Consider the following 13,837-nt stretch of genomic DNA (forward strand, 5'->3'; position numbering starts at 1 on the left):
CTAAGGAGACTCAACTTTGACTTCGAACAAAATTTCCAGTTTAAATCCTTTCAGGTATAATCCAATAATATAAAGGCACTTAAAGATAAACAGTCACAAAGAGTGGCAATAGTAAATTTCTGTTGTCTTGAGTATTAGACCTTAGGTTATGTCTTTGGACGAAAAGCCGCCTGAGGACAGAAATGATTCCACCACCCGTGCACCTCCTTTCCAATTCACCCAACAGGGGACCCACTAGAGATAACTGATGAGCTCATTTCCTGCAAGACTTTTACTAAGTATTTAATTTCCCACAGTGCTTGACTAGATACTGTGTAAAAACACTCACAAATCTGTTCTCACATCTCTAAAAGCTTATCATTTATAATTTAAGACATAACAGTTGTTATTATTCTTAATTTTCCGAACTAAAATGTCATTGCTGTGTGACAGATTGGGAAACAAACTAATCATGAAAAGGCCATAAAAGCTAATAACTAAAGAAATAAAGGTACAAAAATAAATCAATGGAAAATTACAAATGATCAGAATTTTCTGTTTATTAAGATTTATTTTATTGAGCTGAGAAATTTATTAACCTTTTGATACGGGAAGATGGAATTTACTCACTGAGTTAGAGGAGCTTTACTTTCACTGTCATGCAGATTGATAATATTTACAGCTTAAACATCACCCTCTTTCAAAATAATGCCAACATTTTGATAAGTTACTGAAGTGCAATGGCAGAAACACCATCTACTGTTCCTCTTCAATGTGTAACGTGATGTTGGTCATAACAAGTGGGTGAATGTGGGCCTAAGCGAATGCATGGAGTGTTCACAGTGACTCTGTGGTATGCGTGCTGACGGGGCAGCCTCCTTCCCCTTGCTGGCTCGAAGCCACCTCTGTTTTGAATAAGACATTCTGTCTTCTGAGCCTACCAGACTGGTCTGTCCACTTGCCATGCTTTGCAAGGAATCAATTACTATGACTGTGATTCTTGAAAGTGCTTTTCCTTCCCATAACCCAACTTTAGGAGCTGTTCAACCCACCCATAAACAGACATTTGGAAAGGGCCCAATCTTTGGTCAGCACTGGTGCCGGGCCTGGCTTCTCAACTTGGGGAACACACAGTCTCTCCCAAGTGCATGACTGTGAGTCATGGAGAATATGAAGCCATGCTATAAAGGGGGCAAGGATTTCTGCTATTGTTTGCTCAATGGTCAATAAGTGAAAACAGTTTTGTCTTAAAATAATATATGGACTATATTACAGAATATAATGGGTAAAATGTTTGCAGCAACGTTAAAGATAACACGTTAAGACTACAAAGAAATGGTATGCGGAAGTTGGTTTTGAGCATGTCCCCAGAGACCTGGGGTAGCAAGTTTGTTCTTCTGTGCCCTGGGGTTATTTTGGTGGAAAACTCCGGGAGGCAGTACTGTAGTGGAAAGAGCACAGGCTTTAGAACAGACAGAACCTGAGTTTCAATCCCGGCTCCTTCACATTCCCTGAGAGTCTGACTTTGACCAAATCATTTTACTTCAAGCCTCTGTGTCCTCATCAAACAACAAAGTGATTTAATATGAAGACTAGAAAACAGGCAGCACAGTAGCTGACAAAGCTAGGGGAGCTTTTAAAAATATATCGTACCAAGTCACGCTCCTGCTTACTTAACACCTTTCAGCAGCTACTTCTGCTCTTTGAATAAAACCCTACCTGGCTCTCTTATGGCTCTAAACCTTTTGGGGCACAGACCTTCTCAGAATAATTTTTAAATAAAATAATATGATTACAGAGGAAACCACTTATACTAAAATAAAGTTAAAATATTAATAAAAAATTATGCTACAGTAATATACGGTCCTCTCTATCAATATCAGGTAACACGATGTAATGGCAGGCTCTGTAACTACAGTAATTTTGAAGCAGTGCTGAACAAACACCATTTCAGGATGTCTGCAACAAATGTAATTTGAAATAAAGAGATCTGTGATTTCTAGCTGTGAAAGTCACAGGTACCCCTGCTACTCCCGTGGGCTGTTTTTTTCTCCCCTTGGCCTAGATTCATGATTGAAGGAAATGCTCACTTCGATTTAGACAAGAGTAAAGATGAAAATGCATTTTTTCTCATCCAACTTCGTGAAACCCTATCTTCCCCTCGTGGATCCTGTGGAGGCTGAGGAAGGCAGGTGACAGGCCGATTTTCTACCAGCACTGGCTCCTGCCACACTCTCCGATCTCAGCGCCCACACCATCCTCTGCCTACCACACTCCGGACACACGCTGGCCACTCGTTCTTCAACCACATTGGACTTCAGTGCACCTCAGGCGTCTGCTTATGCTTCTCTACCTGGAAAGCCCTGCCCTGGGATCTCTGCATGGTGTTCCTTTCCTGTTTTCTTTACCTTAGCTCAAATATCACCTCCTTTGGGAGGGCTGCCCCGACCAACTGCATCTAAGGTAGCCACCTCCTGCTGCCACCCTGCTGCATCATGGTTACCACTATCTGAAATGATCATGCTCATTTATACGTTTTCATGTTTACTCTCTGTTTCTCTGCCCTTAACAGCGAGCACTGTGGGAGCAGGACCCTCAGCCACAGGTTCAGTGCCATATCTCCAGCATCTAGAACAGTGTTTGGGACAATGCAGGAGTCTGATAGATCTTGGCTAAATGAAAGAAAGATTACTAAGGATTCCAGCAATGTTACCACTTTCATCACTCACCCTGCATGTTAGGTACTGTGGGGGATACAAAGAAAGGAAAGACCAAGCCCTGCCCCCGGGCAGTTTACAGCCTAGCGGAGGTGAGGGGGCCTGCGGGAGGTTGGAGCGAGCTGCAGCTGAGGGTCTCCCACTCTGCTGTGCAACCACGGACACATCTCTTCTAGGACCTCAGCTCCCCTGTTGCCAGATGACAAATTTACCTCCATGGTCTCATGTGATCTACTGTTATGATCATTAAGAGCTAACAGTGCAAGGGAGCACATATGGCAGGTGAGGGCTTGTGACCATAGTGGAGGAAACTCACAGAGGACGACAGGACTTGCAAGGTCTGTGAAGTGTCATCAGCCTCCAACAAATAATGAGGAGGGGAGATTTTCAGAGTCATGAACTCTCAGTGCTGAAAGAAACTGTCAAGGTATTCAGCATGACCCCCAGGTAATGCTTTGGATGTCTCTATATGAGGAAATTTCTGGAGATGTAACATAATAGCCTAGCTCTCAGATGTAACCAGTACGGTGGTTAAGAGTGTGAACTGCAGAATGGAACTCCTAGGTTCAAATCCCAGCTCTGTTACTGACCAGCTCTATGAACTTAGGCAAAGGACTTACCTTCTCTGTGTCTCAATTCTCTCCTCCATAAAATGAGAATAACTTCATGGGGTTATGGTGAAGATTACATGAGAAAATGAATGTAATGTGCTAAACACATATTCAGGAAATGCTACTTAGGATTCTGGGGAGTGGTTTTCTAGTGTGTCAAACTTACTATGTATCCCCCCACACCATTTCCCCCTTTTTCTATTATAATTGAGTTTTCACTAGCTAGAGACTACATTATCCAGTCTGGAGTTTCTGCAAGCCGATGTGTAATTATATCATACCTTTTCCTTGACATTCACATGAGTATTGAGTTCAGCCATCTTGCTTCTAGTGGAATAAAAAGCCCTACAAAAGAAGGAAAAAAAAAGATTAACTTTAAAGTTTTAAAATTGATTTTTCCATATGTTATTTTATGCTCTCTTACAACATAGTAAACAATTTCATTCAGCCATAATCATAAATACCATTTTAGAATATAAAAATACTTTCAAGCTAAGCACTTGTCTTAGATATGTTCTAAAAGCATGTTATGATAACTCCAGATGCCAATGTAAAATCTTTTATTCATACTGTACTAACATGGAAGATGACAAAGACAGATGGATATGGACCCAAACTGTGTTTCTTATTATGTAAAAGAAAGGTGGTCAAAAACAGTGAGTGGAGGAAAAGTGTACCTATTTTAACTAAGCACAGTCATCATAATCCTTATATTTCCAATGCTTTATTATTCTCGAGCCAATATAACATCCATCCTGCATGGATGTAACTACATGAAAGCACTCCAGGAAGAAACAGGAGAAACGGTTCCAGATTAAAACATAAGAAACCCGAAACAACCGTTTTTAAACTTGCGTTTTCACTCATCAACATATGAACATCCTTCCAGATCAACACATATATACCTTTACCATGTTTTTAATGACCATAAATTCAGGATCTCTAGTCTCAAATGGACTCCTAAAATTGCCCATAATCTTTCTGTTTCCCTAAATTCTTTTGGTTTTCAGCCTTTGGTGTCCAATCTTCTTTGAGAAGTGGCCCACTCTGAGAAGATCCGTATTCTTAACACTAAGCTGTGGAGTCTTCTTTCTTTTCATCTGGTCCCTAAATCTTTTACCATTATTATAGAAGATAGATCTTCAGTCTTTAATAGTTTCAATCTCTTTTTGAAATAGAGCATAAATGATTTACAATGGGAAAACGGATTGGTTCAGAAATTAGCAGCTAAACAGGCCAACACATCAATATGCTACCTACTTGCATCTTTAATGCTTTTTGTCAGTCAAGAACCACTGAAACCCTTTCTTATATTCTTTTTGGCTTTTGCTACAAAAAGTGTATTTAGAGTTGATATATTTCAGGGATAACAATTCCCCTCACCATTTTCTTTTAAGCCCAGGTCTTAAATAAAGTATAAATTCAGATCCATTACCTTTTGTTGATTCAGGATGAAAGCTGGCAATATATAATCTTAACTTTATTACCACTCAAAGATGAATCCATGTACTATTATCTATTATCAAATATTAGAAACAGTGTAAAATTTGATTTTTACTAGTTTCTAAATTGTATTGTCACTGACACATGCAACTGGGCACAGTAGTGGGGGGAGACGCTGCATACTCGATCCCCGGAAACATATCTCCTTCTCACATGCTCTGCAAAGAGTGCCCATCCCATTGGATACACCTCCAGTCTATGTAACTCTTCCAGATGGTAAATTCTATATCCTCTGCCTTGGCATAAGGGCAAAAGTAAATAATGCTAGCTGACAAGTAATAACTGACTTTCATTCTATCATTTATTCTTGACCCTGAGAGTTATTAGTAAAAGAAAATAGGATCATTTTCTGATATCAGTAACAGTGACTAGAGATGGTATGTGAATTGCAAGAACAAATAATCTGGTGTTTTCGTTACCAGCCATGGATGAAAAGTGAAACCTTTGATCAGTCATCACCATGCCTGCAAGATGGTCTACAAGCACGATATTTGAAGATATTTGAATAGTTGATTTTCTTATTCAAATGGAAGTTTTGGCATTATGTAAACATACACTGCATACATATGGACTTTTCTGCATATGATACGTTTGTATGAGTGTGTGAGAGAATGAGGATGGGAGAGGGAGGGAAAGAGAAACAGTTGCAACGACGGAGCTAGGGAGGCTCAAAGGAGACGGCTGGTCTTGGTGCTCTTTGTTAGGATGAATCTGTGAGCCATGATTCCTTTCATTAGACTAGATTAGCTAAGTCTTCTGGACCCATCTACTCTTGCCATTATGGATGTGTGAAATCTGATAGAAAAAGGGTTTTGTTTTTGCTTTGCTTTGATGTCTAGCATTTTCTAAAGTATAAAACCACGGAGGATTCAGGGAGGAATTCCACTGAGGACAGAAAATTTCTGCGATCTGAGTAAGTGGCAGTACTGAATGGTGAACTATAACCATGGGAATATATTTATTTTCTTGGGATTCCCTTTCTCACTGGCCTCGGCATCTAAATCAAGGAAGACTCTTCTTCGGTAGTGATGCCAATAAGATGAATTACAATTTGGAGGGGGGAGTAGAAGGAAAAGGCTGGCCAAGAGGGTAGAATGGAGCTATTACAGATTTCTCAGGTGGGAAGATAAGATAAAAATAACTTGTAGGGAGCTGTTCTTTGCCCATTTTACTCCACCAAATTTTTTTTCCTGTGTGGAGGGCTGCCTCCACAGACCCCCTCTTCCAGGTGGAGTCAATGCTCTTTGCACATCAAGACTTTCTGCTGGCTGGTATATAACAGGGAGATTGTGAAATCAGCTACACCTCCAGTTATGGAAACTCGATGAAAGATTGCAGTCTAAACAGAACATAAATATGACTTGCCTTAAAGAATTAAGAGCTTAAGTGGCTAGACAGTTAAATTGGGGTCTATTAATAAAGACAAACATGAGGCTGATCTTCAGTGAGTCAAAGGTCCTTGTCGAAAGTCCACACCTTGGACTGACACTAGCCCTTCCAGAATATTCAGAAGCACACTTTGCCCTGGCATGGTGTCACAGGCTCATCGCCTTTCCTCTGACTCCCTCACCTCGATGAAAGTGAAACTGTGCTGAACTCCTATTCTCCTGGGATTCTGTTCTCTGCTATGAACTGTATCTGGACAGTCAGATCTACTTAATTTGAATCTTAATTGTTTAATTTAAATAGTTAAGGAACTTTTCCTTCTATCTGGACAGTCAGATCCATTTAATCTGAACCTTAACTGTTTAACTTAAACAGTTATGGAAATTTTCCTCCAGGAAACATATTGTCACCTCCTCCCAAATGACAGGCCCAGAGTTCAGCAACTTAAAACTCCATCCCTCATAACTGTGGACCCCCTGGGGTAACCTGAGAAGCATCTGGTGCTGTGAGTGACAGATGTGTGGGACCAACAGACCTCTTACTTCCGTCGCGTCACACTTGGTCACCGTACTTGATGGTCCATCACCAATGGACCTGACTGATGCTCATAGCCTAGCATATAACTTGAAAGGCACAGCGATCTCTGACTTCTTGGAAAAGAACATGGTTTCTAATTCCCATTATCACTTAGGACTGTTCTAGGAAAAGACCAATTACTGAGGCCTAACCATTCAAATCCACACACACATGTTCCATGCATATCAAATATCAATAGAAAATGAAGATAACCAGAAATACAAGTCCTGGAGTTGTTGCAACATTTCAATAGCTTAGGTACTTTTGAAATTTTTTTCCTATAATCATACGTCAACTTTCAATAATAACATTATAAATATACATATATATATCATCTACATTTTATGAATATCCTAGAAAAAAATAAAGAGCAAGGAAACTGTTGACTGAAATTTTATTTATGAAATCTCAGATTAACGTCTCACTTCACTCTAGATATATAGTCCATAGTCAAAAACTTATTAGGAAAGATATCAATCCCAAAGAAAAGAATTTTACAATTTATCACCAATATATCATCTATACACTTCCCCAGTGTAAAATTAATAATCCATAACTTTAGTTACCACCAATCACTTCATGTGTAAAATTATATCAAATTGAACTTACTTAGGCAAAGATCTTACTTAATGTGTATTACTGCTAGTCAGAAACTCTATTACTTTGTAGATAAATATCCTCTCTGAAAAATAAACTTGTATAGTACAAATTCTGGCAAATATGTTTCAGCCTTCCTAATTAATACAATTCAGTGAAGTTTAATATATACGACAATCGGATTAACTACCAAACTGAGTTTAAAAGAGATATAAATTTATATGTATTCATATTTCTCATGCAATGGTATAAATCATAAAGAGTTAAAACAGTGTATTGAAACACCAAATTGCTTTCTGTCTTCCCAGTCTCTGTGTTTCCTCCTGTTTCATTGTGCAGGCAGTAATAAAGTTTCAGTTTTGTTTCTCTGAAACCTATTGCTGCTGTTAGACGGACTTTCCTGTTCTCAGGTATGACATCACTCTTCTTGAATGAGATTTAGAGAACCAGAGGAAATACATAAGAAAAAACTTTAAATGATGATTTTAACCACTTTCTCAAGTCATTTATACACATTTTTCCCACGCTTTATAAAAGCATAAAAATAGAGAATGCCAGTTGGTATGGGAGGGGGCTGAATCCTGAAAAAAGAAACTTCCTTAGGTCATTTTCCTGCAAAGCCAGATCTGAATATGGCTAGTCTGAACCAGAATGTGCTGGGAATGTAAAATATACCCTGGATTTCAAAGGCTTGCTACAAAAAAGGAATGTAAACTGTCTCAAGATTTTTTTTATATCGATTGTGTGTTTAAATGATAATACTTGACATGTTGGGTTAAATAAAATGTAACATTAAAATTACCTTCATCCATCGCTTGTTACTTTTTTAATGTGACCACTAGAAAATTTTAAATGGCCTCTGTGGCTTACATCACACCTTCACTGGGAAGTGCTGGCCTGCAGCAGTGGCTCTCAAAGTGGGGTTCCCAGAGGCACAGCAGTAGCAGCACCTGGGCACTTGTTTGAAATGTAAATTCTCTGCCCCTCACTGAGGGACTCGATCAGAGGCTCTGGGAGTAGGGGACATTGGTCAGTGTTTTAACCCGCCCTCTGGGGCATCAGACACACACAAACTGAACTTGGAGAACCACCGCTCTAGAGTCTGCAGCCTGGGAATATTACGAAAGGGCCTTTTCCTTAATCCTCATCGCTACGCACAACAGATTCTCTAGAAGCCGAGAAAGAGAAATAGGAGGACAGTTTCCTAAAAATTACCTTGTTAAGGAATGGTCTTCTCACCAACGTGTTATTAATAACAATTAGCACACTTAGGGAGCACTTCGAATGTGCCAGACCCTCTACTAAGTGCTTGATATTTATTTATTCATTTAACCGCCATACATACTCGTAGAGTAGAAATTGTGAGCATCCTCATTTCATACATGTGAAAGTGGAGGCACAGAGATTCAGGAAGTAACCCAGGTTCCCACAGCGAGTGGCAGGGCCAGGACTCAAACCCAGGCAGTCGGACTCAAGAGCCCAAAGCCATTGTTCTCATCGTACCTCAAATCCATCGTAAACAAATCATGGGGCTCAAGCTTATGAACTGCAGTCAGAGCTCTGCAAGGAGAGTAAAACCGGTTCCGGACTCTGTCCTCTAAGGCTGGCTGGCATGTGATATGGGCTTTGTATATATGGAGGACACAGACTGCAGAGCAAACCACCAAACTCGCACAGGAACGGGCGGGAATGTAACTGTTATAAAGACATGGCTGTTTTCCAGCAGTTTCTGCCCTTGGATGACAGTGTTAAAAGCTGCAGTTAGTGGGCCTTCGGCCAACAAACTGCTTCGTTGGTTCTACGACGCTGCCCGGGCACTCCAGGATCTAATGTTTAACTGCTCCCCCTTTCTAAATGAAAGTAATTGAAGTGTCCCTGGATCTGATTTTGGTGCAGCCCAGACAGTGTTATGATCACACACATCCTGAGACATTTTCTCATGGCAGCCTCAGAGAGGAAGGATCAAGCACTGATCTCGTGGGTAGGAAATGCATCATGATTGGAGAAGCAAAAAGCCTCTCAGTCAAAACACAGCATCTTACAGTCTCCCAGAGTGCAAACTCGCAACTTGTGTAAACTTCTTAAGAGATGCTTGCATTTTTACTCAGCTAGTGGTATGCTATTTACCTCTGGAAGAAGGTGCAATTTCACACATTAATTGATTTCATTCTCTGCTGCCATCAGTTTGCCCTTAGCAGAGAACAGTGTTCTGAAAGAATGGGAAACAGGGCAGGTAAGCTTTGATAGAGCATGCAGGAAAGGCGTCGGTGTGGCCACCAATAATCCTGAGTACAGGTTCTAGATTGTCAGAGCAGAGCATTAGGCCTTCAGGTCTCCAGCTGCAGAAAAAGAGGTTGGAGTTGTAGGGGAGGGAAAAATAATTTTCCCTCTGCCCTTCTGAGTTCTTAGCTGGAACCCCTGTAAATAAAAGAAGGATCAGTAAGAGAAAAACAGACGTTTATTAACATGTATACCTCACGTACATAAGGGAGATGCCCAGGAAAAAATGAAGAACTCCCCGAGGTGGCCTAGAATTCAGGATTAAATACCATGTTAACAGGGATGGGGGAAAGGATATGTTTCAGTGGTAGGGCGCATGCCTAGCATACATGAGGTCCTGGGTTCAATCCCCAGTATCCCCATTAAAAACATAAATAAATAAACCTAGCTCCCCCTTAAAAATTTTTTTAAACAAACAAAGAAAATTAAAAAAAAAAAAAAAAAAAACAGGGAAAGCAGAGGGGATGTAGGCCTCTTAGGGGAGAGTAAATGACTTTTAGGAAAGATGAATGGGTCCTTAGAAGAAAAGGTGGGAGGTATAATAGTTTGTGACAAAGTCTGTCTGAGTGTGGTGTCAACTTCTAGTGTCCCTCCTTGAAATATGCTCTCAGAGCATGGGACTTCTGTGGTCCTTTTCAGCTGTCAGGTGTTCAAGTCTGTAAGGGCCCTGGGGGTGATGGGAACACCTAGTAAATAGGGTAGCTGAAAGCTGAACATTCAGCTTAAAAAAAAAAAAAAGACATTGGTGCTGTCTCCCACAACCTAGGCTATTTCTCTGTAAAGATCACCTTTAAACTGGTCAAGGACTAACTGTCCAGCCCCCTAAGCAGTCAGGGGCATTTTCATGTCAGCTGGAGTGGGAAACAGTGTTCCCTCCATAAAACTGGGACTTTGTCTAAATGTAACATCCTATAGGTTTTCTGTTGCTTAATTTTTCATTGACTATTCTCTCTCTCCCGTTTTGTGCCCTCTTCCCTTTCACTCCTGCCTTTGCCGTTCCTTATCTGGTCTTGTAATTACTGAGGTCTCTCATTTTCCAAGTGCTTTCGCTCTTTCTTCTGTGATTTAATTCCCACAGTTTAATAACGGTTCTTGTGCAGGGCCTTGCTCCTTAGAGGAAAGTTGCTTTAATTATTAGGAATGAGGACACATAAACAATGAAACAGAGAATGGTGACTGAAATACAAATTTCATATGAAGACTTGTACCTAGAATTTTCTGTTTAATTTGAAGGGGAGGAAAAAGATCTCAAGGTTGCATTTTGATTCAAAGACACTTCAACGTACCAAATCCACTGTTATAACAACTTCACTGAAAAGCATTTAAGGGCAAATGTCAGGAAAAAAAAATTCCACATTTAAAAGCCCTGTCTCTGCCTCTTTTGAAAAGCAGGGTTAGCCTTTGGTTTAGAAATGTCACTGCCTACTAAGTTCTTTGGGGGGTGCGATGGAGAAAGAAAATTGAATGTTTTCTTTAAACAGGTCATTAACAGTCAATACTTATTTGAAAAAACCTGCTTCCAGGGGCAGATAAAAGCTTCCAATCACTTAGGCTATCACTTGAGCACATCTAGGGCAAGATGTGCTGATGCAAGTTTCAGACCTTTATGAGAGAACGTCTTCTAGTCAACAGCCTCGAGTGCTTGTGTAGGAGGCGGTCATCCGGATTGGACGCCCGTGTACACGCTGCACATACAGAGCTGGCAAAGAGCACAAAGCACACTTTATGGCCGGCCCGGTTTTGCATTTTCCATTTTAGTACCGGCAAGTGCGTATGAATGAAGATTAACCATTTTTGCATAAAGTGTCGAACCACCTCCCCACTGCAGCAGAATGCAAATGGGAGCAAAAGAGCAAAGGACAGCAAAAATAAACGCGGCAGATCTCGGGCCACACCAGCACAGGGGGAGGGCGCCCGGCAGCCTTTATTAGCATTCATCTGCGGTCTGATTTTTTCTATTTAATTTGAAATTATTTCATTTCATAGGTCTCTGACGGCTCGAGAATATAAATAGATGCCTTTTTCTAAAAGTGACCCGATGCTGGCTCCTGGAAGGCTCTGCTTCTGATTACTGGGCTTTCAAGCAAACATGTGTTTCCATAGAGATGTGGGTGACCTGGGCCTGGTGCAAGTACCCACTTGTATCAGCAATTCAATTATGCTCAGTTCTTTTAAGATGCGATGATGTCAGCTCCAGTCTTTAAAACAGGCCCATCCTCAGAGATGCCTCGGGAAAGGTGAAGTGGCTGGCGGCGGGTGAGGCTGAGAAGAATACATTCCACTTTCTCCAAGCACAATAGGCACTCTCCCTGCACATCACACTGGCTTGCCCGCCATCCCCGACTGCCTGCTGAGCAAATCCCAAACCCCAGAGCAGTTTAGACAAAAGGCCGAGCACCGCTCTCCTTCACACCGCTGAGCATCAAAGGACCTCACACAAAGTCCTCGAATGCTGAAAAGGAAATAACACGCCTTCCCTTTCTTTCTTTCCTTTTCCTCAGCTCTTCAATCAGCAAAGGCAATTCCTATACAAAAGGCAACATTTCTTCTCAGGATTGACAAAGGTTTGCTGAACATCTACAATGTGCCAGGCGCTACGGGGAATGCTGACAATGGTGACAAAATAACACTTATTGAGCTCTAACTGTATACCCAGCACTTCCCATGTATGAATTCATTTTAATTTTCATAAAGACCCTCTGGAGTATGTTAGCCGTCATTTTATAGAAAAAGAAATGTCAACACAGAGGTGCGCCACTGACTCCAATCATATTGCTAATAAGTGCCAGAGCTGAGATCTGGACTTGGAGCTCCTGATCCCTGGGCTCCGGCCCCCGGGGGGCCTAAATCATCGGATGGAAACAGATATGTAAGCAAAAACACAGAAAGGAGGAGGTGAGGAAGAAAATCAGTGTGTGGACTCAGGAAATTAGGCGTGGACTTGACCTGGCTCAAGGCTCTGGGCAGAGCGACACCCCTCACCCCAGAGATCAGGCACAGCAGACGGTTAGAGGCAGGCTCAGAGTTAGAGGGGATGGGCTGGAAGTGGGGCTGTAGTCTTTTTTAAAGTTCTTACAGCAACTTTTAAAAGAAAACACTGATATTCATCTCCAAAGAAAACATGCATTGTGGTTCTGCACTACAGCTCTGGACTGGCAGAGAGAAATCCCAATGAAACCTGGCAAACAAAAGCTCTACGTTCGTAGCCAACTCTGGGGAATCTGGCTTATTTGTCATGGAATAAACACCTGGTAAAGGAAGCCACCATCTCTCTAGAGCATATTCTGGTCTCAAAAACCTCTGTTTCAAGAAACTCATAGTATTCCTGGTTCATTAAGTCAGAACTCTCCTAGTAAACATTTAGTGGTTTTCTCAAAGTAGCAGAGAAAGTCAGGTCCCTCCTACTTCCTTGAAACATCCGTCAGTGGCACTGGCTGTTAAAACAGTGTATGATACACTAACTTACACGCACTGGCATTTGGTGGGAAAGAAATACTAGGGAACTGAGGCAGAGCCCAGACATCCAGCAGAAGAGAACCAGCCCCTCTTGTGCCTCCTCCCCCACCCATTACTATTGTTCCCAAGCCTTGCCAACTCGACTCACTTTTTTAGGTTTCCTGGTGTTCCAAATCAGGACTTCTAGATCATGGCTTGACTGCCTTTCTCAAAAGGCACATAAGACCTGTCTCTGGCCACCCTGGCCCTGGCCGCCTTTATCAACTTGCTTTCCCTGCGTCCATTTAAATCATCTCAACAGTGACACAGGTGGAGTCAGAAACCCGGTACGTAGCAGGATCAGGGTGTGGCTGAGTAACCAGCAGCGGGCTGGTGGCCACAGCCCACCTGAGGCACCGAGGGACTCACCTTCTGAGAAACTGCTTGTTTCCTTTTTGTAAAACTGCTCTGTGCTTTTGCCTTCCGGCCCCTGGTAAGCAAATGCCCAGTTCCTCATTCTTCTTCTCGTCTTCGGAAGGCATAGCTCTAAGACCGAACTTGCCACCTTTACACAGACTGTCCCAGAGGCTAAGAGACTACAGGCTGGGACTGCAGTCATCATTCCAAAGGTCAGTTTTTGAGAATGGAAGTCAGCTAAGGGCTTCTAATCTTTCAGTGACACCAGTCCAGCAGATCAGTCAATTAGCAAACATTCCGAGCACTGCACCCTGAGGCATTCTCTCTCCCCACCCC

The 13,837-nt window shown here is 41.7% G+C and overlaps 1 protein-coding gene across 8 annotated transcripts in view; it reads right to left on the reverse strand.

Annotated features, from left to right (window-relative positions):
• The window catches only part of SPATS2L (spermatogenesis associated serine rich 2 like), a 157,247-nt gene that overhangs the window by 79,299 nt on the left and 64,111 nt on the right, over positions 1 to 13,837 (reverse strand). For 4 of the 8 annotated variants that reach the window (XM_045508000.2, XM_010971891.3, XM_074364197.1 and 1 more), the window contains exon 3: positions 3,589 to 3,652. In XM_045508000.2, the coding sequence (XP_045363956.2) occupies positions 3,589 to 3,627 (39 nt within the window). In that variant the 5' untranslated portion in view covers positions 3,628 to 3,652. Of the gene's footprint in view, positions 1 to 3,588; positions 3,653 to 9,496; positions 9,553 to 13,253; positions 13,383 to 13,513; positions 13,695 to 13,837 lie in introns of those variants that run through there. The other 4 variants (XM_045507999.2, XM_045508003.2, XM_045508001.2 and 1 more) reach the window with 4 other exon arrangements.

The sequence above is a fragment of the Camelus bactrianus genome, chromosome 5 (genome assembly GCF_048773025.1).
Source record: "Camelus bactrianus isolate YW-2024 breed Bactrian camel chromosome 5, ASM4877302v1, whole genome shotgun sequence".
Classification (NCBI taxonomy): Eukaryota; Metazoa; Chordata; class Mammalia; order Artiodactyla; family Camelidae; genus Camelus; species Camelus bactrianus.